The 22,154-nt window shown below is 50.1% G+C and overlaps 1 protein-coding gene across 1 annotated transcript; it reads left to right on the forward strand.

Annotated features, from left to right (window-relative positions):
- The first annotated feature begins 6 nt into the window (after positions 1 to 6).
- LOC101553836 (CD177 antigen) lies at positions 7 to 19,467 on the forward strand. The gene is made up of 10 exons (XM_055146443.1): positions 7 to 124; positions 5,358 to 5,501; positions 5,585 to 5,767; positions 7,163 to 7,282; positions 7,514 to 7,630; positions 12,394 to 12,522; positions 13,610 to 13,798; positions 13,892 to 14,026; positions 14,254 to 14,399; positions 19,366 to 19,467. Exons 1-10 carry the CDS (start codon positions 7 to 9, stop codon positions 19,465 to 19,467), a joined length of 1,383 nt encoding a protein of 460 aa, XP_055002418.1.
- The last annotated feature ends 2,687 nt before the right edge of the window (positions 19,468 to 22,154 follow it).

The raw sequence follows: 22,154 nt of genomic DNA on the forward strand, positions 1-22,154 counted from the left end.
AAAAAGATGGTATCAGTGAGGGAGCTGGACTGTGGCAAGGATGAGGAGGATGAGGAAGAAGAGGAGGAGCAGTTGTTTCTCGTGGAGTTGTCAGGAATTATTGAGTCGGATTTTCTTTCAAAATGTGAAAATACGATGAGCAAGGGGATGACAGTGATGTCATACAGTGATGATGTCATGTCTTTAAAACAGACACAAATGAAGGAGTACAAAATGTGAAAATAAATGTAAGATTCTGGTGAGTCCTCTAAAGATGGGTGTTTAACATAAGAATGAACGGGGTATCTTGGGTGTCGTTTAAGCTCCTTCACCAGCCATGATTCAAGACTCAGAAATAAATCTCAGAATAAATCTGTAAGTGGCAGAATTTCTCCTGGATCCCCACACAAGGCTAAGTCATCTGGGGTAACCTGGATGGGAGTCAGTGACCCCCCCTTGCCTGCCCAAACAGAGCCCCAGAAGCCAAAAACCTCCACACTCCACAATTTCTCCTGGTTGAACACCACTGCCCAGACGAGCCTCACCCAGAAATTAATTTGTTGAAAAAATCAGGTATGAGGGTTTTGTGACTGAAATCTTCAGCTTCCATGGGGTCAGGGGTAGGCTACCTCCTCACATCTCCCTGTACTTCTGGAAGCCCAGTAGTCACACACACACACACACACACACACACACACACACACACACACACACACACACCCCTGGCCGGATGATAGTACAGAGGGTAGGGCATTTGCCTTGCACGCGGCCGATCTGAGTTCAATCCCCGGCATCCCATATGGCCCCCAAGCACCGCCAGGAATAATTCCTGAGCGCAGAGCCAAAAGTAACTCCTGAGGGGCCGGAGCGATAGCACAGCGGGTAGGGCGTTTGCCTTGCACGCGGCCGACCCGGGTTCGATCCCCGGCATCCCATATGGTCCCCCAAGCACTGCCAGGAGTAATTCCTGAGTGCAAAGCCAGGAGTAACCCCTGAGCATCGCTGGGTGTGACCCAAAAAGCAAAAAAAAAAAAAAAAAAAAGTAACTCCTGAGCATTTCTGGGTGTGACCCCTCTCCCCATAAAAGCAAATAAAAAAACAAACACCCACACCCTATACCTGCTAGTCAAGTTAAGTTAAAAATTTAAAAAAAAAAATTAACTCCAGCTGTATCACCCTGTTACAAATTTTTTACACTGTAGAATGTGTGGCCAGGATTTTGGCCGTGCAACATCTCAAACTCTGTAACACTGTAACACTGAATCAGGAGTAGTACACCAGAGTGGGTGGGATGTAATGTAATTTTGTAATCTCGCTTAACAAAATGTAAACACAGAAGGCTTAACCTCTGACAATATTTTAGTAATCTTTTCTACAGGGCTTAAGGACTTCATGGTGAGATACAACAATCTTCACTAACTATTATGTAAGGAAACATTTTTTATCATCATTTTAGCAAATTATTTATAACAGGCGATGTAAAATAAGTTACTGAGGTCCTTGTTATAAAGGCAGACTCAAGGGTGGTTGGGAAAATTTGGAAATAATGATAGTGGGAAGGAGCAGTGGTGGAGGGATTGTGCTGGAATGTTGAATGTCTGTAACTAAACTAATGATGTAATAAAGTTATTTTTAAAAGTAGAAGGGGCAGGGCTGGAGTGATAGCATAGCGGATAGGGTGTTTGCCTCGCACACGGCCGACCCGGGTTCGATTCCCAGCATCCCATATGGTCCCCTGAGCACCGCCAGGAGTAATTCCTGAGTGCAGAGCCATGAGTAACCCCTGTGTATCAACGGGTGTGACCCAAAAGGCAAAAAAAAAAGTAGAAGGGGGAAACGCTATCTAGAGAATTGAAGATGTTTGCCCAAACAAGAAAGAGGCGAGTTATCATATGGAAGGTTCTGAATGTGTCTTTAGAGGATGAGTGGGATGCAGGAGAAAGCCTGTGTGGTGGGAATTTGAAGGACACAGGGCACAGCGCTGTCCCTTACTCCTTTCTGACCAGCACTGCTACCTGAGAAGCACCGTGGTGGATGGTGAGGAGTGGACGCTTGAGGAGCAATGACTTCAAGTTCTCTGAAGTCCAAGTCTGCTGTGCAAAAAACAGAGTCAGGGCTTAGGATCTGTGCAGGAGCTGATTGTAAGGGGCTATTTGCATTGAAATTATAGCATACTGCATTATGATTTCCATCTGGACGATTTAGAGGTAAATGTCTGGAGGAAAAGGCTAATGTTAAGCTTCTACAAATCTTTCTGTTTGTTTGGGTCACACCTGGTGATGCTCAGCGGTTACTCCTAGTTCTGTACTCAGAAATTACTCCTAGAGGTTCTCAGGGAACCATATGGGATGCTGGGGATTGGGGATCTGGGGTCAAACCCGGGTTGGCCGCGTGCAAGGCAAATATCCTACCTGCTATACTGTAGCTCCGGCCTCAGCTACCTCAAATCCTAACTCTATTTTAGTCTTTTTTCCTCCCCTTTTCTCATTTTCCATTCTGTGGTTATGTGTTTTTTGGTTAAATTCTCCATTTCTCTCTTTCTTCTCCACTTATCCTCTTTCTTCCTCTCTTAATCCCTTTCTCTCCCTATCCTCCCCCCCACCTCTGTAACTCATACTAGTAGAGCTCAAAGGACTCTAAACATTTGTTCTTTGCAGTCAGAGTGATAATACAGCAGGTCGGGCATTTGCCTTGCGCAAAATTAACATGGGTTCAATCCCTGGCACCCCATATGGTCCCTCAAGCACCTCCAGGAGTGATCCAGGAGTGATCCCTGAGTTCAGAGCCCGGGGTAACCCTAAGCATAACCAGGTGTGGCCCCAAAACTTTTTTTTTTTTAAGTTGTGTGTGCACAAACTCTTTTTTTTTTTTTAATATAGATGATTGCTTTATTTATTTATTTTTGCTTTTTTGGTCACACCCAGCGATGCTCAGGGGTTACTCCTGGCTTTGCACTCAGGAATTACTCCTGGCGGTGCTTGGGGGACCATATGGGATGCCGGGGATCGAACCCGGGTCGGCCGCGTGCAAGGCAAACGCCCTACCCGCTGTGCTATCTCTCCGGCCCCCCCAAAACTTTTTTTAAAAAGAAGAGTTTGGTTTTTGTTGACTGAAAATTTATATTGATTTGTTTTGTTTGGGGGAAAAAACCATATATAGTTCCCGAGTACCACTCCTGGTGGTACTCGGGGAGTATATGGGATGTCAAGGATTGAACTTGGGTCAATCAGGTGCAAAGCAATGCCTTATCTGCTGTACTATCTCTCTGGCCCAACTGAAATTGTATTTAGGCCCCACGTGGATGATGTAGAAATCAAATGAATGGAAGTTGGTTCAAGATTGAAAATTTAAAAATAAATCAAAAAAATCTAAATTGCAAGGCTTTTTACTTCAGGAGTAGCAGCTGGCTGGTATTTTTTGCAATGGCTCAGTCCCTTGCAATCAAGGTTTTAAAAATTTGTAACCTGGTTTCACAAATACAGTTGGGCAAACACCTCAGTTCCTGTAGCAGAAATCAAATGGACTAATCCCCACATGGGTTCAGAAGAAGCAAAAATCACATGTTGATAAATGCAAAGATCTCAAATCTTTTTCCAAAATTTTTCTGTTGAAAATAGTATATTTTTCTTAGTAACTGCTGGATGTCTATATTTTGTTTGCAATTAAGAACAGCAGGCATGTTTATGCTTCCAGAGTTTCAATTTTTGTTTATTAATTTATGTTTTTTTATTTTCTCCTTAGAGTTTATATAAACGCTGTGGTTTACAAAGTTGTTCATGATGATTTGTTACAGGCATTCAATATTTCAATCCCATCCCAGCACCATTACAACTTCTTTCCACCATTGTCTCCAATTTTCCCAACCAGCCCTTAAGACTGCCCTCATGGAAGACCCTCAATAATTTATTTTATATTGCTTATTATCAATAATGTGTTAACAGAATAATAAAAAAAATTCCTTAGAAGAAAGATTGTTGTATCTCACCATGGAGCCATTTAGTCCTTGCATGAGATTACTAAAATGTTGTTACAGGTTAAGATGTTGTTAAGCCTTCTGTGTTTACATTTTGTTAATCGAGATTGAAACCCAGCCGAGTTTTCTAGAACATCTTACGAGTGGTAATAAGACAATGATAGAGCAGTTTCCCAGGATTTAGAGAAAATCTAAAACCTGTTTGGTCCTGTTGCAGATTGGATGCCTGGAGCAGTAGATTCATTCGAGTGCACTGCCCCTCTCCCTGAATTGCATTTGAGACACTAACCTCTGTCAGATGGTGTTTGGAGTGTGGGCCTTAGGGAGGTAGTTGTGTCATGAGGATGTGATGTCAGGAATGGAAATTGGACCTGTGTTCATCAGAGCTCAGCACATAAGCAGATGCAAGAGATAGAGATAGAGAAAGAGAAACAGATAGAGATAGAAATAAGAATAGAGACAGACGGAGATAGAAATAAAAGCAGAAATAGAGATGTGCAAAGAAGCAATGGAGGGGCTGGAGCAATAGCACAGCAGGTAGGGTCACCTTGCATGCGGCTTACTTGGGTTCGATTCCCAGCATCCCATATGGTCCCCCGAGCACCACCAGGAGTAATTCCTGAGTGCATGAGCCAGGAATAACTCCTGGGTATCGCCAAATGTGACCCAAAAGGCAAAAAAAAAAAAAGCAATGGAGAGGCCAGATTGATGGTCAAGTGGGTAGGTTGTTTACCAGGTTCCATCCTTGCATCCCATCTGGTCCCCTGAGCCTCTGGGAGTGATCCCTGAATCACGAGTACACCTTGAGCACAGCCGGGTGTGGATTCCCCCAAAAAGAAGTGTGTGAACACTGAAACCATGTGTGAGAGCCTGTCATCATGTTAACAGCTAAGGAATAGGAAGGGGAAATTTTGTTTGTTTGTTTGTTTGTTTGTTTGTTGAGGTCACACCCAGCAATGGCTCTGCATCCAGGAATATGGAGTCTGAGGGAGGAGGGCATGGGGGATGAACTCCTGGTTTAAGGGTGGGGGTGTGGATAGTCTACTGGTCTGAGGAAAGAGACTAGAGGATGGACTCCTGAGTCTGAGGGAGAAGGGTTTGGGGAAGGATCACTGGTCTGAAGGAGGAGGAGGTCTTTAGTAATGTGACTCTGAGGGCAGCACAGGCTCTGTGGAGTTAGACCCTCCCCTCCCCACCCCCTTTCTCGGTGCCTTTCGAGAAGTTCCCTATAAAAGCACTGTTTCCTGGGGGTGAAGAGAAGTAGCCTGAGTCCTGACCATGATCCCCACCCTGCTGCTGACCCTCCTGGGCATCACCCTCCAGCTTTGGCCCTGTGAGTGAGGACCCCGGCCTGGGAGGGGGGTTCCTTGCAAGTGGGCTGAGGCAACCGGTGCTTCCCTTCTAGGGGTGCAGGCCCTGGTCTGCCAGAGTGGGACTTATGAGTCAGTGGTGAATAGATCAGACCAGTTCATTGAGTGGCCCGCGGGCAAGACGTACTGCTCCGAGTCCAGCGGCGCATGCCAGGACACGCTGCTGTTCATCGAGAACGGTGAGCCGGCCCTCTGCTGCTGCCCGCCCTCCACCCCTGGCCCCGCGTGCTGAGCCTTGCTTCTTGCCCCTGTCCATTCCCAGGACCTCTGGTGAAGATGGTGCTCATCAAGGGCTGCACGTGGGCACCAACTCAGGAGGCTCGAGTCACCACACACCGGGCAGACCCCAGCCTCTCCTTCCTGTCCTACAGTCGTGTGTGCAGAGATGACCTCTGCAATGACCTCTCCAGCACCCTCCCACTCTGGAACCGGGTGCCCTCCACAGGTGCTCCAGGGCTGGGTTGAGCCAGGTCTGAGGGAGCAGGGTTCTGGATGGGCTCCGGGTCTGAGGGAAGAGGAAGAGGGATGGATTTGAGGTCAGAGGGAAGAGGGTTGGGGATGGGCTCCAGGTGTGAGGGATGAGGTTGAGGGCAGGACCATGGGTCTGGGGGAGGAGGGACTGTGTCTTCTTGACCATGAGAAATGGGACGCAGAGGAGGCTAAGGAATGGGTCCTGAGTTTGAGGTAAAAAGGGCTGTGGGTGGGCTCCAGAGCTGAGGGAGGACTCAGGGTCCAAGAGAGGAGAGTCTGGGGAAGCACTGTGCCTCTAGAAGCACTGTCCACTCTTCCCTGGCTCCCCGTCACGTGCCACTGGGCAGTGGCTGGGCAGTTTCTGGGGTCCAGTCCTCTTATCTATAGCTGATCTGGGCGCCTTTTGACTACCCTATGGGATTCCATGCGTGCTGCTGTTGTAGAGAAGGGCCTTTCCTTTTCTGGAGTGAGATCATTCCCATCCCGTATCTTTTCTTTTTTCTTTTTTTTTTCTTTTTGGGTCACACCCGACGATGCACAGGGGTTACTCCTGGCTCGTGCAACTCAGGAATTACGCCTGGTGGTGCTCAGGGGACCATATGGGATGCTGGGAATTGAACCCACGTTGACTGCGTGCAAGGCAAATGCCCTACCGGCTGTGCTATCGCTCCAGCCCCATTCCCATTCTGTATCATAAGTCTCCCGCGCTATGCTTGTGCTTCTCTACCATGAGAATCACTGGTGACCAAGTGTCCTGTCTTCTTGACCATGTAGTGGAACTTAAAGTCAGTTTCCCCCAGGGCACCTCTCCCTCACCTGCATGCCCTGCTGGACCTCCCAGATCCCTCCTCGTTCCCTCCCACAGAGTCTCCACACCCCTAGTCTGTATGAGAAATTGAGAAGGTTGATTTTTTTTCTTTTTTGCTTTTTTTTTTTGAGGGGGGTCACACCCAGCGATGCTCAGGGGTTACTCCTGGCTCTGTACTGGGGAATCACTCCTAGTGGTATTCAGGGGTCCATATGGGATGCTGCGAATCGAATCCAAGTCGGCCAAATGCAAGGCAAACGCCCTACCCGCTGTGTTAAGGCTCCAGCCCTGGGGAGGTTGATTCTTAGGCCGCACAAGAGGTGGAGTTTAGGGGTATGGAGAGAGAGTACAGTGGGTAGGGTAGTTCTGACCCGAGTTCAGTCCCCAGCACCCCATATGACCTCCTGAACCCACCAGAAGTGATGCCTAAGCTCAGAGCCAGGAGTCAGCCCTAAGCACCACCAGTATGCCATTCTCCCCCCCCCAAAAAAAGGTGGTGTGTAGGGATACAGAGAGGGCACAGAGCAGCCTTCACACCCTCCCCATTATCCCCCTCTCCAGTTCCCGGCTCTGTGCAGTGTCCATTCTGCTTATCTCCAAGAGGCTGTCTGTCCCCCCCGATGATGACCTGCCCAGTGGGGACCTCGCATTGCTATGATGGGGTTCTCCATTTGGGTGGAGGTAAGCCGGGATGTAGGGTCCTTGCCCGGCACTGTAGGGGGGACAGGGGAGAAGGGGGCCTGAGAATAAAGTTCTGAATCTCTAGGGAAAGTGGTGGGTGCAGAGGCCTGAGCTCCTGCGGATGACAAGCCCTGGTGCCCGGGCTGCGCCTCCCCCTGGGATTGGATGGGGTGGGCGGGAATGTGTCTCTCCCCGATATGTCCCCTCCCCTCTTCTCTCCCTTGTCCCCAGAATTCATCGCCCACAAACTGAGAATCCAGGGGTGTCAGTCCCAAGCCGGCTGCAACCTGCTCAACGGCACTGAGGAGATCACCTCCCTATCCCTGCAGGAGTCCTGTCAGCCTAGTGGTGAGTCCTGCTCAGGGGTCCCTGGTGACATCTGGGTACTTGGGCCAGCAGCACTTTGGAGGTTTGTTCCTCTCCTGGAAGGTGCTTTGCAGTCGGGGGGACTTGTCAGTGGTGTCCTCAAGGCTTCAGTCTAGTGTATCCAGCATATGCGAGGCCCTAAGTTCCACCTACCCCCCGACATCTGCGGGTGTAGCCCTGCACTGTCCCCAGCACTGCTGGGCGGGGCCCTACTGTAAAAAGAGATGTCCAGGGGCTGGAGAGATAGCACAGCAGGTAGGCCTCTTGTCTCACATGCGGCCAATCTGGGTTCAATCCCCGTTATCCCATATAGTTTCCCAAGCACTTCCAGGAGTAATTCCTGAGTGCAGAGCCAGGAATAACCCCTGAGCATCATCAGGTGTGTCCCCCCCAAAAAAAAGAGGTGTCCATCCAAAGTAAGGACAGGCCATGCATGGTCCAGGAGATCAAGATATCAGACCAGAGACCAGCTGTTTTGTTATTTTGAGGTCAGGGTTTGGATTGCATCCACAGTGCTCCTGGGTGACTTCTGGATCAGTGCTTGGGGGCATTCCTGGCTGTGCTAAGGGCACTATGCAGTGACAAAGGCCGAACCCGGGACTCTTGCATGCAATGCCTGCGTTCTAGCCCTCGGAGCTCTTTCTCTGGCTCTGGTGGGCCTTTCCACACCATGATGCTGGCGCTTCAATTTGGGTTCATTAAAACACATCAAGTGTGTACCACCAGTGATACGCCCCGGCGTCAACATTTTTTATTGATTTTGGGCCTGGCCACTGACCATGATCCTGGTGCAAAGGGAGCTGGGAGCAAGGAGTGGGGCAGAGGAGCTAAGGGGGTGCTCTGCAGCCTGGGTACAGGATTGGGAACGGAGCAGCTGCTGGGCTGTGCTACTTCCTGATTTGTTTTCCCACACCCTCAGCTTGGGGTAACCCCAGTCTCCCACTACCCCTCAACTTCCCCACCCTCACGCTCACCCAGAAGAGCAGAAGGAAAGGCAAGAGGCTCCAGGCGTGACTGAGAGAGCAAGGGTCAAACGGAGACATGGGGCGGGCCCCCAGGCACTCACATACCCAGCCTGACCCTCGGCCCCTGGATGGATTGAGAGGGCATTGACTATGCTCATGAGAAGAACCATCAGGGGGTGGAACGGAGATGCTGAGAGAAGGGCCTTTCCTGTCTGAGCCCCAGTTCCGTCCTGCGGTCCTCGGCGCCTTCACTGATGTGGTGACCTGTGTGCCTCAGGACTTAACAATGAACTGCCTTGACTGGAAACATTAAGTAACAGAGGAAACAGTGTGTGACAAGACCCTGTGGTTGGGGGAGGCTGCTGCTTTCAAGAAGGTAGGGGTGCAGCTGGCACTGGGGGTGATCACAAGATTCCAAGGCAGACAAAATGGGTGAAGCCAATGCCAAGCAGGATCAACACAGATAACAAGGTCAAAGCAGCAGGACAAGAAAGGGAGCAGCTGTGGGCACAGGATGGGGTGGGGATGGGGCGCGGCCTGTGGGAGATGGGAAGAGTCAGCCCAGGGGTGCTCTTTTTCCTGAGGGCAGAATGAAAGAGTGTCAGGCGGGAATCCATGGCCTGTCTTCCCCTTTGGTTTTGTGGGGGTTTGGTTTGGTTTTAATTGAATCAGGGAGTTACACAGTAACAAATTTGTCCATGATTGGGTTAAGTCATATACCACTTTTTTGATCTTTCCATATTTTTTTTTGATTGCGGAAGCCATCAGCCTGAATAACTACCCAAATATCGGCACTTAGAATTCATGTGATTTGGTTTAAACAGCAAAGATGGGGACCTGAGATATAGTCCAGTGGGTAAGGTGTTTGTCTTGTTCATGGCTGACCTGGATTTGGTTCTCGGCATCACACATGGCTCCCCAAGCACCACAGGAGTGATCCCTGAACAGAGTCAGGAATGAACCCTGAGCACCGCCAGGCATGCCCTCACCAAAACAAGACAACAAAAAGAAAGGATGAGCAGAAATATAAACATAAAACAAAGATGCGTGATGCAGACCCAAGTGCTAATGGGGATGCTGGCGCTCCAGGTGGGACGGTGGAGGGGAGATGAGTCTTCCTCTCCATAACTGCTGGTTTCAGAGTCTGACTCTCTTCTCTGGCACGAGGTACCCTTTAATTCCAGGAGGTATTGCAGAGACAAATAGAGGCAACGTGGCAGAGCAGACCACATACCACACACACCACCCCAAACATATAACACACACAGACACACAATACACACAAACAACCCACAACAAACACAGAATACAATGATCACATAATACATGGAACACACACAGTTTCCTGCATATACCACATTGCACACCCAGCATGGCCTTTCCACCTCTCATATAACTCACACACCATTCACCTCATACACTACACAACTACACAGCACAGGCCATGCACAGAAGATTCTTCAGGCTCTACTGACACAACAATATACACCACATCCAACACACACACACACACACACACACACACACACACATACACATACACACACACCACATGCTGCCCAACCCAGCTAATGTGGGTTCTGTTTGTGCCACAAGCATGGAGCCCTGCCTGTCAGGACACCTTAGTGTCCTCTGTTCAGTTTTGCAAGTTAGTGCATCTTCATCCAGCATCAACTAGATACCAGAGCTGGGGTAGGACAGATGTCAGGAGGAAGCGAAGAGGGCATGGGGGGCTGGATTCTGGGGACTGGAACAGGTTCTGGGGAGGAGAGGTCAGCATGGCACAGTGTTGGGAACCCTGCTGCTGTGGGCAGTGGTCCAGTGAGTGTGGGATCTTCACTGCCATGAGGACCTAGCAGTTAGGAGTTGGATGTCTGGATCAGAGTTAGAGGGTCCATTTGTGGACTCGTAACTTGCTGTTGGGGACCACCACCATCCTTCTTAGCCTCTTTCTCCACAGGTAAGGAGGAAGGGACAATGGGAGCAAGTGCAAAGGCTCTGGAGGGAGCATGTGTCCACTTTGCATGGAGGGAGAACAGCGAGATGGAGCAGGTCACCCAGGGTCTTGGGGTGATTGGAGAACTTAGAACTTTATCCTGAGGGGAATAAGATCTGCTGGTGTCTTCTGAGCAGAGATGGGACATGAATCCACTGACGTTTTATGGTTTGGTTTTGGGGGGAGCCACAGCCAGCAGTGCTCAGTCCTTACTCCTGACTTTGTGCTCAGGCAGTGCTCGGGGGACTATTTCCAGTGCTGGGGATCAAACTGGGGTTGGCTGTGTGCAAGACAAGTGCCTTAACCCCCTGGACTCTCTCTCTGGTTCTCAACTTACCTCTTGTGGGGATCTTGTATCTGTGGGTGAGGCTGTAGAATGGGGGGATGGGAATAGAAAGGCCACATGGAGACCAAGGTGGAGGCACCAGGGAATGGAAGGGGCCCCGGAACCGAAGGGCACAGTGGAAACAGGAGCCATGGGCAGGTTCTGCAGGTGTGGAGCAGTTTAAGCCCAACAGGATTTCCTGGTGACATTTCCTGGGGTGAAGACAAAACTGTCGAAAAAGGCAGCAATGTTTTCCCTTGAGCAACTGTAAGCGAGATTCAGTGTTGGCCAACACAGGAAAGCCCATGGCAAGGACAGAGTTCAGGCCGGGCAGTGGGGGTTGGAGCAGGCAGGGCTGTGGTTTTGTCCTTGGGGAAGCACAGCAATGAAACATTCAGGTGGGGGGGGCTGATGTGGAGATTTCATATGATTGTGGGTGCTCATGCACCATGAGGCATGTCCCACCTGATCACGCGGTACTGTTAGACAGGATGGAGTATCTGGTTTCTACACTGGACTCTCAGAGGCCACAGGGACCCAGGTAACCAGAGATGGACCTCAAAACCCATACAGCCCATCACTCTTGTCCAAACTGGGTCCTGAGATCTGAGTCCAGCTCATCCAGCGAGGAGAGGATGTGAGCCCTCCCTCCCCCCAACACACACACACACACACACACACACACACACACACACACACACACCTAGGTCCTATCTTGCAGCTAGGGAGGGTGATGCACACCCCCACCTATGTCTGGGGTCCCTTTGAAGAAGTGAAATGGTCTTGATGAGGTGGGTTCCTGGGGAGGCTTAGCTAGGCTCCCATGGGGGAGAGTATATCTGAACAGTGGGGTGTGTATCCTGCCGCCCACCCTCCTCTCCCCACCCAAGTCTATCTGATAACCAGATTTTCTCTGATACCCAGAGTCCTTCTCGCTCATTCTTCAAGGAGAAAGTTAAGGCCCATCCATGTGGCTTAGAGATTGACTCAAGCTGTTCATCTGCTGCCCAGAGGAAGAGCAGCCTGCTGTCGGGGGCTTGAGAGGGGTCCCTGGCGCTGGAGACATGTCACAGGGCTTGAGGGGGTGGTTTTTCATGTTGCCTGCACCAGTTCAGTCCCTGGCCCCACATATATCCTGAGCATTGCCAAGACTGTCCCCTGATCCAGATCCAGGAGCTCTGGAGCACCCCAGGGTGAGACCCAAAAATAGAAAGAAAGAGAAACATCTTTGGCGGGGTTCCTGCAGAAATGGGGGCAGGGACAAGACCAGGGCTAGGGTGATGGTGAGCACACGTGTCCTGCCATGGGGCCCTGGGTCCATCCCTGCCAGGCCCAGGGGTACGGCTGAGGTGTCCAAGGACCCTCCTCAATCTGGCATCAGGAGACCCTGTGACAACCTGGTCAGTTGGGTGCCCCAGGTCCCCTGGCCAATCAAACCCCCATGGCCCCTTCTCTGCAGAGTTCCTGACTTGTCATCGGGGGGTCCTGATACAGCACAACAGAATTCTGGTGGCCTGGAAGACGGACGAGATTGAGATGTGCGATGGGGGGAGAGTGTGCCAGGAGACCCTCCTGCTCATAACCACGGGTGCGTGTGCAGCCAACCTACCCTCTCACGCTGGAAATCCAAGGCCAACGTTGCTTCTGCCAGTGCCTGGCCTCCCCCTTCCAGAAACTGGGAATGAGGGGAGGGGGGATGGGATCTGCCTCTCTGGGCAGTTGTGACCATGAATGGGAATGTGCATGCGAGAGGGCCTGAAAACACATGAGCCTCAAAGACTTATTGGAAGTTTACTGGGGACCTGCCAGATGCTAGACATGGTGTTGGAGGTTGAGGGTCCCATAGTCTGCCTGCTAGCAGCATTGCCCATAAACACTTGCATCCTGAAGGCACGCATACCACACGCACTTCGCACACATGCTGCATGCACGCATACCACAAGCACATTGCACACACGCTTCAGCACACATACCACAAGCACGTCGCACGCACGCACGCTGCACGCACTCATATCACAAGCACGTTGCACGCACACACGCATGCACACACGCATACCACAAGCACATCGCATGCACGCTGCATGCTCGCATACACAAGCACGTTGCACGCATGCTGCAGCAGGTATATCACAAGCACGTCGCAGGCACAGACAATGCACGCATGCATATCACAAGCGTGTCACATGCATGCTACATGCATACATACCACAGGCACGTCGCATGCACGCTGCACGCTTGCATACTACAATCACGTCAGACGCACGCTGTATGCATGCATACCACAAGCACGTCGCACACACACTGGACACACGCAAACCACAAGCACGTTGCTACCACACACCCACTCGCTGCCTGAGTTGCAAGACATGTAAAAGGACATAGTACCGTGGACAGCGATTCCTGACCTCGAGGGTATTGGCCAAGACCTGCGATTTGAAAATGGGGGGGGGAGGGCTTAGGGGAGACCTCACCGAGTTAACCTTGGTGCAGGAACAGGCAGCACTGGTGGCAAGACATTTGGGTCTGGGGCACCCATATCCTGCCCCAGTCTTGGTGCTGCACCCACCTTGACCTGCACTCACTCTTGTAATCAAGGACCCCTCCCTCCTCTCAGCCACCCTGGCACCTCCAACCCTGCCCCTCCGCCAGCCACCCTGTGCCTTCCTCACCTTCAGGCTCCAGCGCGTTAATACTGGGGAGCAAAGGCTGTGCCCAACCGAGGGACCCGCTCTCCCAGAAGAAAATCTTGGTCCATTCAAAGCCCCACGGAGTGCTGTTCGCCTCTTACTCACATTTCTGCAACAGCAGTGGCTGTAACGACGCAAACAGTAGTGAAATCATCCTGGACAGCCTTCCTGAACCAGGTGGGGGCCCTGGGGGAACCAGGGGCTGGGGGCACAGGGGGGAATGCAACTAGAAGCTGAACTGTGTACTCCAACCTTCCCTTTGTTCCCTAGCCCCCCAGCCCCCTGGAAATGTGAAATGTCCTTCCTGTGTGAACTTCACTGGGCAGTGCCCAGAGGAACAGGAAGTTCTCAGCTGTCCCAAAAGCTTCTCCCACTGTTACCAAGGCTTCCTCAAGATCATCGGAGGTGAGAGGCGAAGAGCAGGTGTCAGGGATGAAAGGGCTGGGGGCTCCCTTCACTCATCCTGAGGGGCAAGGGCTCGTGATGTGTAGGCAGCTAGGGATGCAGAGGTCTGAGTCTGAGGGAGGAGGGGCCAGGGGCCTGACTCTGCTCTAAAGGAAGAGGAATTCTGGGGTCTTCAGAATTCAGGGCCTGTACTTGGAACCCTCTCAAACGGACTCTTCCATCCCTAGGCGAGCTGGATTCCGAAATCTATGTCCAGGGCTGCATGGACAAGCTTTCTACAACCTTGTTGAATCAATCTCAATTTATAGGGGACTTACTTGTGATTGAGAATGAAATTCCAAACAAAACTGCCCCGATCCTCTCCCTGGCATGGGTGATGGGGCTAGTGATCTGTGTAGTGCTTTCCTCTCCCTGGTGACTGTCCCTCCAGGGCACTCAATTCTTGTCAATACTGGAACACCAAATGGCTTTCCATCCTTTCTGCAACTTCCCCTCCCTGTCTCTTCACACTCCTTCCTCTAGAGAAGTTGGTGCACCACCCCTGGAGCAGCCAGGCTCACCCTAAAAAAGACAGGGCATCCCAACAATGCCCCCCTCCCCACAATCTGGCAATAAAGATGCTAACAATGCTGCCAATGCTGGGGTTGTTCTATGTGGAGGGAAGGAAGGCACCCACAGAGATGCATGGATGCGGGGGCTTGGGGGAATCCACGGGGAAGGTCCTATTCTCCTTCCTCATCTGCTTCACTTGCCTGTTATAGTGTGGGTTGCTGACCTCAAGGATGTTGTGGCCAAAGATATTTGGGCTTCTCTAGGACCTGAGAGGCAGAGTGAACCAAGGGACTTCTCTCATGGTCACTGGGAGCCAGCACTAAAAGTGTTTTACCCAACAATGAGATACCATCTCATACCACAGAGACGGGCCCACATCCAAAAGAACAAAAGTAACCGGTGTTGGTTTGAATTGGGGAGAAAGGGACTCTCCTTCACTACTGGTGGGAATACCGACTGGTTCAGCCCTTCTGGAAAACAGTATGGACGTTGAAAAACAGTATGGATGCTTCTCAAAAAATTAGAAATTGAGCTCCTATTTGACCCAGCAAAACCACTTCTGGGAATATATCCAGGAAATGTAAAAAAGTATAGTAGAAATGACATCTGCACTTATATGTTCATTGCAGCACTGTTTAATATAGCAAGAATCTGGAAAAATCCAAGTGCCCCAGAACAGATGACTGATTAAAGAAACTTTGGTAGATCTACACAATGGAATACTGTGTATCTGTTAGAAAAGATGAAGTCATAAAATTTGCATATAGGTGGATCAACATGGAAAGTATCATGTTAAGTGAAATTAGTCAGAAAGAGAGGGACAGATATAGAAAGATTGCACTTATCTGTGGAATATAAAGTAACAGAATGGGAGACTTACACCCAAGAATAGTAGAGATAAGTACCAGGAGGATTATTCCACAATTTAGAAGCCGGTCTTGCATGCTGGGGGAAAAGGCAGCTCAGATAGAGAAGGGACCACCAAGTAAATGGTGCTAGGAGGGCCTGCTCGGGATGGGAGATGCGGCTGAAACTAGACTATAGACTGAACATGATGGCCACTTAATACCTCTATTGCAAACCACAAGACCCAAAATGAGAGAGAGAACAAAAAGGAATGCCCTGTCACAGAGGCGGGGTGGGGTGGAGGGGATGGGGTGGGGGTGGTGGGAGGGATGCTGGGACCATTGGTGGTGGAAAATGGGCACTGGTGGAGGGATGCATACTCCACCATTGTACGACTGAAATGCAAGCACGAAAGTTTGTAAGTCTGTAGCTGAACCTCTTGGTGATTCAGTAATAAAAAATTACGATAAATAAATTAATAAATGAGAGGGGTTTACCCCAGCCAAGACACTTGACAGGAGGGTGTGTGTGGAGTAGAGACATTCCACACCACTTCCTAAGTCATTGGGTGCCTGTCAAAAACCTGGCTTGAAAGAGTGAGAAAAGGCATTTAATTATAACACACTGCATAAGGAGAGCTCTAGAGACAGTTGTCTAAACTTTCTATTCTCAGACTGAAAATCCCACCACACTTACAGCGGCATAGAAGAAGAGAGCCAGGGATTTATTTCCTGAACTTCCCCCCCCCGCCCAGGGTTCCCATCTGGTCTCCTGTGAGGTGTCCTATTCACTGTGCTCCACTGGTAGTCAGAAGTTAATAGATGAGTCAAAGATCTGGGGGAGAGAGTGAGTCTGGGGAAGAAAAGGAAGCAACCGGCAGAGTGCATCCTCCCCATCCCAGCATCCACTTCTTCCTTTGCCCACATGAAAATCAGAGCATATAGAAGACAGTGTAGGGGCCAGAGTAATAGTACTACAGGTAGGATGTTTGCCTTACATGCAGCTGCCCCAGGTTTGATCCCTGGCATCCCATATGGTCTCCCAAACACTACCAGAAGTGATTTCTGAGTGCAGAGCCAGGATTAAGCCCTAAGCATCACTGGGTGTGGAGGAGGAGAATGAAGAGGAGGAGGAGGAGAAGGAATAGGAGGAAGAGGAGGAGGAGGAGGAGGAGGAGAAGGAGAAGGAGAAGAAGAAGAAGGAGAAGAAGAAGAAGAAGAAGAAGAAGAAGAAGAAGAAGAAGAAGAAGAAGAAGAAGAAGAAGAAGAAGAAGAAGAAGAAGAAGAAGAAGAAGAAGAAGAAGAAGAAGAAGGAGGAGGAGGAGGAGGAGGAGGAGGAGGAGGAGGAGGAGGAGAAGGAGAAGGAGGAGGAGGAGGAGGAGGAGAAGAAGAAGAAGGAGGAGGAGGAGGAGGAGGAGGAGGAGGAGGAGGAGGAGGAGGAGGAGGAGGAGGAGGAGGAGGAGGAGGAGGAGGAGGAGGAGGAGGAGGAGGAGGAGAAGAAGAAGAAGAAGAAGAAGAAGAAGAAGAAGAAGAAGAAGAAGAAGAAGAAGAAGAAGAAGAAGAAGAAGAAGAAGAAGAAGAAGAAGAAGAAGAAGAAGAAGAAGACAAACAATGCCTGTGCATTACTGAATTACTGTAATATGGATGAGGCACAATTCTTCAGACATCATAGGAGGAAGGGGAGAGGAGAAAGCAGCAGGATCAAAGATGAAATGGTCCTGAATGAGAAGCTGGTGGAACCCGGCCCCCAAATATTCAGAGCTGCCTTCACCCATAATCCACTCCATTTCTTTTCTTGCCTCTTACACCACTTCTGAAAATTTGTGTAAACCAAAATCTTTCCATTGGAAAGCAATAATGTCTGGTAGACATGTGTCTTGAGTTCCTGTGAGATTTTCCATGAATAGGGCATGGACCAGGAAATAGGAGAAAGACACCACCACCCAACACCCCCAATCTTAGAGTATTTCATCTAAGAGATTTCTCTCCACCACTCTTTGGGGCCACATCTTAGTGGCCACCCACAACGCCACAACAGCCTGTTGTCTGTCCACTCAAAAGAGTGATTCAGAATCTGGTCTGTGCTTCCCACCTTTTTCAACAGACCCTAGAGAATCCCCTGGCATGGGGAGGGGAGGAGGAGCAGGAAGAACAAGTTCCAGGGACATCTGAGTCACCAGCTAGAGTATTCATCCTCGCTCTACCGTCCTGCTTGAGTTTCATCCCATAAACACCATTTCCGTGAATGTGAATGCTGATGTACTCGCCAATGTCAAAGTTTGGTGGTTCAGACAGCACCCCTGTATGATGTGCCATTCAGCTCACACACCCCTGTGAATCAGGAACTCGCACTGCAGTAACCCAGCAGTCTTCTAGGACTTGCATTCCAAACAAAGGAGACAGACAGAACTGCAGGAGACACACCTTTGCCCCTGAACCCTGTAACTCTGTTCTGCGGTTACTCTGTAAACTCTTGATGGCACGGAAACTTTCAGTGACACTGGGGCTGTCGAGTAATGTAGCCCGAGGCTCAGCATGACGGGACTCTGGCCTGGACCTCAGAGTCTTTTCCTGCCATGTGATCCACTTATAAAAGGCAGTAAGTGGTGAACTGACACCTTTTGCCCGTATTTTTGGCACATTCGGAAGTGCCAAAAATAATGCCAAAGTCAGCATGCCTCTATGCAGCCATCCAGAAGACTTAAGACTTGGGATGAAGCCAGGGCTGAGTAGAAAACAGTGCGAGAGTTCTAAGAACATCAAGTTTGATCCCATGCTAGCCCACTGGCCGATGCTAAGCTGATGGTCTGGGTAGGAACACAAGCAGTAATGTGGGCAGAGCCGACTCAGATGTTCTGGTTGCAAGTCTTGACTTCCCAGTCTGGCAGGAGAATTAAAAAGTCATCACCTAAAGCCGGTAAAGGGTGACCAACACATATGCTCCATCCACTATCCACCTGGCACTGCAAGATCACGCGTTCAACTTCCGCAGGGTAGCCAGAGTTGCCTGCCTCGCCCCCACCTCACCATTCTGCGCAGGCTCACTCTCTAAATCAGCACCAGATTGGCTTAGCCTGACAACGGCATCCCTCCAGGCTAGTCCAATGAGCTCAGCTCATGTTCCTGCATTGACCAATGAGGCCTCGAGTTACCTGTAAGGCGGGATTAACCCGCCCTTCAGTTGCAGGCTCTTCACACAGAGTTGGGTCCTGGCGAGAACAGACCCATCACCCAGGGTTTAGGTTCTGTGAGACTTTGGTGAGGCTTCCTGAGTATTAGGACATTAGACCCTTAAAGACAAACGGATTGGGGGCCCAGTTTCACGTGGGGGTGGGGTGGTGGTAAGCAGAGCAGGATTCCTGAATCCCAAGGTGGAGTAGGGGTGCAATTGGGACCCCCTTCCTGAAGACAAAGGTGACTGAATCCAAACTCTGGTATCTCAGAATTTCAGACTTCTGTTGGGCCGGGGGGTGCCTGAAGTTGAACCAGGACCCCTGAGTCTTGAAGGAGATGCACGTCTGGGTCTTGCAGCTGGAGAACCATCCATGACTGTGACAAGCGTAGGTATATGACTCTGGTGGCCACTGGTCTTGGTGGAAACTGAGGCACCATATGCTCCCTAACTTGCTCAAACTCACAGGTCAAATGGAGATAATCTTAAGTTCTTCCCTAAAGCCCTTGACTGCCCCCTGGGTGGAGTGCAGGGCTGTGAGCTTCCAATTTTCCTCTCTCCCAACTGCCAGCTTCCGGGAGGTGGGGCGGGGGGCAAGGGAGGATTTCCAAGAATCTTTGGGATCCCCTACCTTTGCGGGTCCCCTGTTCCCATCTCCTGGGAGATGCCTTCTTGGCCTGTCATGGAGAGACGGCTGGTCCCAGAGCCTGGGGTGGGTTTTGGTCCCACAGAGAAGGGCATGGCTTCTCTTTATCTGGTTTTCCCTCCAGGGCCACCAAAGGAGTGGTCAGGACAGCCTGTATCTGAACCTGAAAGACCGTCTCAGCAACGATAATGGGACCTCAGAAGAAGCTGACAATGTGACAATGTGACTTGTGACAATGGAACTGTGTGCCAGGAAGTCTGATTGTTCAAGCAGGTCAACTGAGAGCAGGGTGCTGGGCTTGGTGGGAGGAAGGTGGTTAGGTCCCTGCTAACGTGTCCATGTTGTTCACTCTGGCTTAGGCTGTGCTTTCGGGCCAACTTCACTTTCCTTCCCTGCTGTCTCCTGATATCGAACAAGGCTGCAGTGTTTGGTTTTAATGGCTCTGTCTGATGAGTGGCAGGTAGCTGTTCACCCAGCACTCTCCAGCACCTGGCGGCAGGACAGTCTCCTACAGCAAATACTGTAAAGGGTTCCTTTGCAACAGCCAGGAAAACTCTCATAAAGAATGAAAGTATCTAGACAGCAGTGCCAGGTACCTTGGAAAGGGAGAGATGGAAGCCAAGGGGAAGTCTGTCATGCCTGGAAATTTTCACTGTTCTTTGTATACTCACTTAGCATAGTCCCACGTTGGTCATCGGTATAATAGCTCAGACCTTGGTTTTTGTTTTCATACATGGCACCCTTAGGAGCCCACCAGGACTCAGAGCAGAGGGACCACCATTAAAAACTGGGCTAGATACTGGGTTTTGTGCTTGTTTTGTTTTGTTTTGTTTGGGGCTCACACCTGGTGGTTCTCAGGAGTCATTCCTGACTCTGTGCTCAGGAATTTACTCCTGCCAGTGCTTAGAGTAATAGATGGGATGCCAGGGATATGAACCTACGTTGACCATGTTGTGCAGGCAAATGCCAACACCCTCCCCACTGTATTATCTCTCCAGTCCTGTGCTTATTAAGTGAGGAGATATTAGTGTATATTTCTGAGCAGGGCAGGCATTGTCTTCCTCTTTCTCCATCCAGTTTCCAACAAGTCATCAGGCTTGCGTTGCCCACCCTGCATGGCCTTGGGGCTATACCTGGCAGTTCTCAGGCTCGCCCTGGTTCTTGGGGGCTCGTTCCTGGCAGGGCTTGGGGGACCAAATGGGCTGCTGGGGAGCACAGATCAGCTGCGTGCAAGACAAGAGCCCCCCTGGCTGGACCCTGGCTCTCAATGTTAACTGGAGCCGGTGATGGATTGGCTCTTCAGCGTTCTCTCTTCTCTGTTCTGTTGATGCTCAGATTCTTGGAGGTAAGCAAGACCTCTGATGGTGTCAGAGGCTGGGGAGTCAGCAGATAAATGGATCCCAAGTGCTTTTAACACTTGGACTTCCAGGAAAGCAAGAGGCTTGCCTCTGGTGCCCTAAAGCATCTTGTGTCTCCTCACCCTTCTTGCCCCAGAGGAGACGTGGACTCATATTGGGATCAAAGACTCTTCTTCAGTTATTATTGACTGTAGGTTCATGGCGGGGATACTGAAGCGGAATTCATATTGGTGAAGGAGCTTTGTAGCTCAAAGTCTTTAACAAAGAAAGGTTGAAAACGGGGCCACCAGTCTTCCCATTTCAGTTTGGAGTTTAGAGCTACTGTTGTTGCTTTTCCTACAGTTGCTTGTTTGAGATGAGGCAAGACTGGTCCTAAGTACTGGTTCTCTTCTGACCAGAGGCCTTCTCACTGCTTGTTGCCAGTGGTTTGGGCAGCAGGTAGAAATTGGAAATCAGAAAATGAGACCATATATATATATATATATATATATATATATATACACACACACACACATATATATATATATCTTGCTTTTTTGGGGTCACACCCAGCGATGCTCAGGGTTTACTTCTGGCTTTGCACTCAGAAATTACTCCTGTCAGTACTCAGGGGACCATATGGGATGCTGGAATTGAACTCGGGTCGGCCGCGTGCAAGGCAAATGCCCTACCTGCTGTGCTATTGCTCCAGCTCCTTGTGGCAATATTTGATGTTTCTAATAATATTTCTGTAGTGCTTTGTGCCTGACTCAAACCTGGAAGGGTAATTCCATTATATGTTTATGTAATATACTATTACTACTACTATTATTGAAACTAGCATTCTCCTACTCCAGAACATTTCCCAGCCCAATATCAAGACTGAAGTTGGCTATTGTGGGTTTATTAATATTTGCCTGGGATGTATGTAAAAACCCAGGCTTTCTTCAGGCAGAACATGTGATCAGCCCTTTGAGCCATCTCTCTAGTCCTAAGAAAGGCATTATAGAGGGTCCAGAAAGATAGTCAAGCAAGTAGATTGTCTTCCCTTGTGCATTGCAAACCTGGGTTTGACTGCTTGCACCATATAAGGTCCCTAGAGCACTACCAGGCATGATTTCTGAGAACAGAGCCAAGATAAATCCCTGAGCATAGCTTCGTGTGGCTCAAAGCCAAGCATAATTAAAAAAAAAAAATTATAGCCTCAGTAGCACGCCAAGCCATTCAAGGTGCACCAGTATATAGAAATGCATGCACGGCACCATTCGCCACTAGGTGGCACTCTCCCCTCTCCCAAGATCCCTGGTCCCAGCAGCCTCTGGAGGCAGAAGATTTACAGAACTAGGGTGAGAAATGCTGTGTGATGACTCCGAGCTCACTGCCCAATTGTGTCTCCCTTTCCCAGCAAGGGCTTGGGTCCCAGTTCTGCCTTTCCCTATGTGCGTAGGGTACAGCCCTTCCTTGTTCAGTGTTCTCCTTGGTCGGGTGGAAATAGGGCAGCACAGCCCTGAGGATGGGGTTGCTGCCACTGAACACTTGAAACAAGTACTGCCCTCACGCGGCGCTTAGAGCACAG

The sequence above is a fragment of the Sorex araneus genome, chromosome 8, assembly GCF_027595985.1.
Source record: "Sorex araneus isolate mSorAra2 chromosome 8, mSorAra2.pri, whole genome shotgun sequence".
Lineage (NCBI taxonomy): Eukaryota > Metazoa > Chordata > Mammalia > Eulipotyphla > Soricidae > Sorex > Sorex araneus.

What these genes read in the sequence shown, in the direction of transcription:
- LOC101553836 (XM_055146443.1), top strand. Translation starts at nt 7, where the DNA reads ATGGTATCAGTGAGGGAGCTGGACTGTGGCAAGGATGAGGAGGATGAG. An exon ending in GAACCGGGTGCCCTCCACAG is followed by an intron (nt 5,768 to 7,162) that starts GTGCTCCAGGGC and finishes CCCCCTCTCCAG; the next exon opens with TTCCCGGCTCTGTGCAGTGT. An exon ending in CTTCCTCAAGATCATCGGAG is followed by an intron (nt 14,027 to 14,253) that starts GTGAGAGGCGAA and finishes TTCCATCCCTAG; the next exon opens with GCGAGCTGGATTCCGAAATC.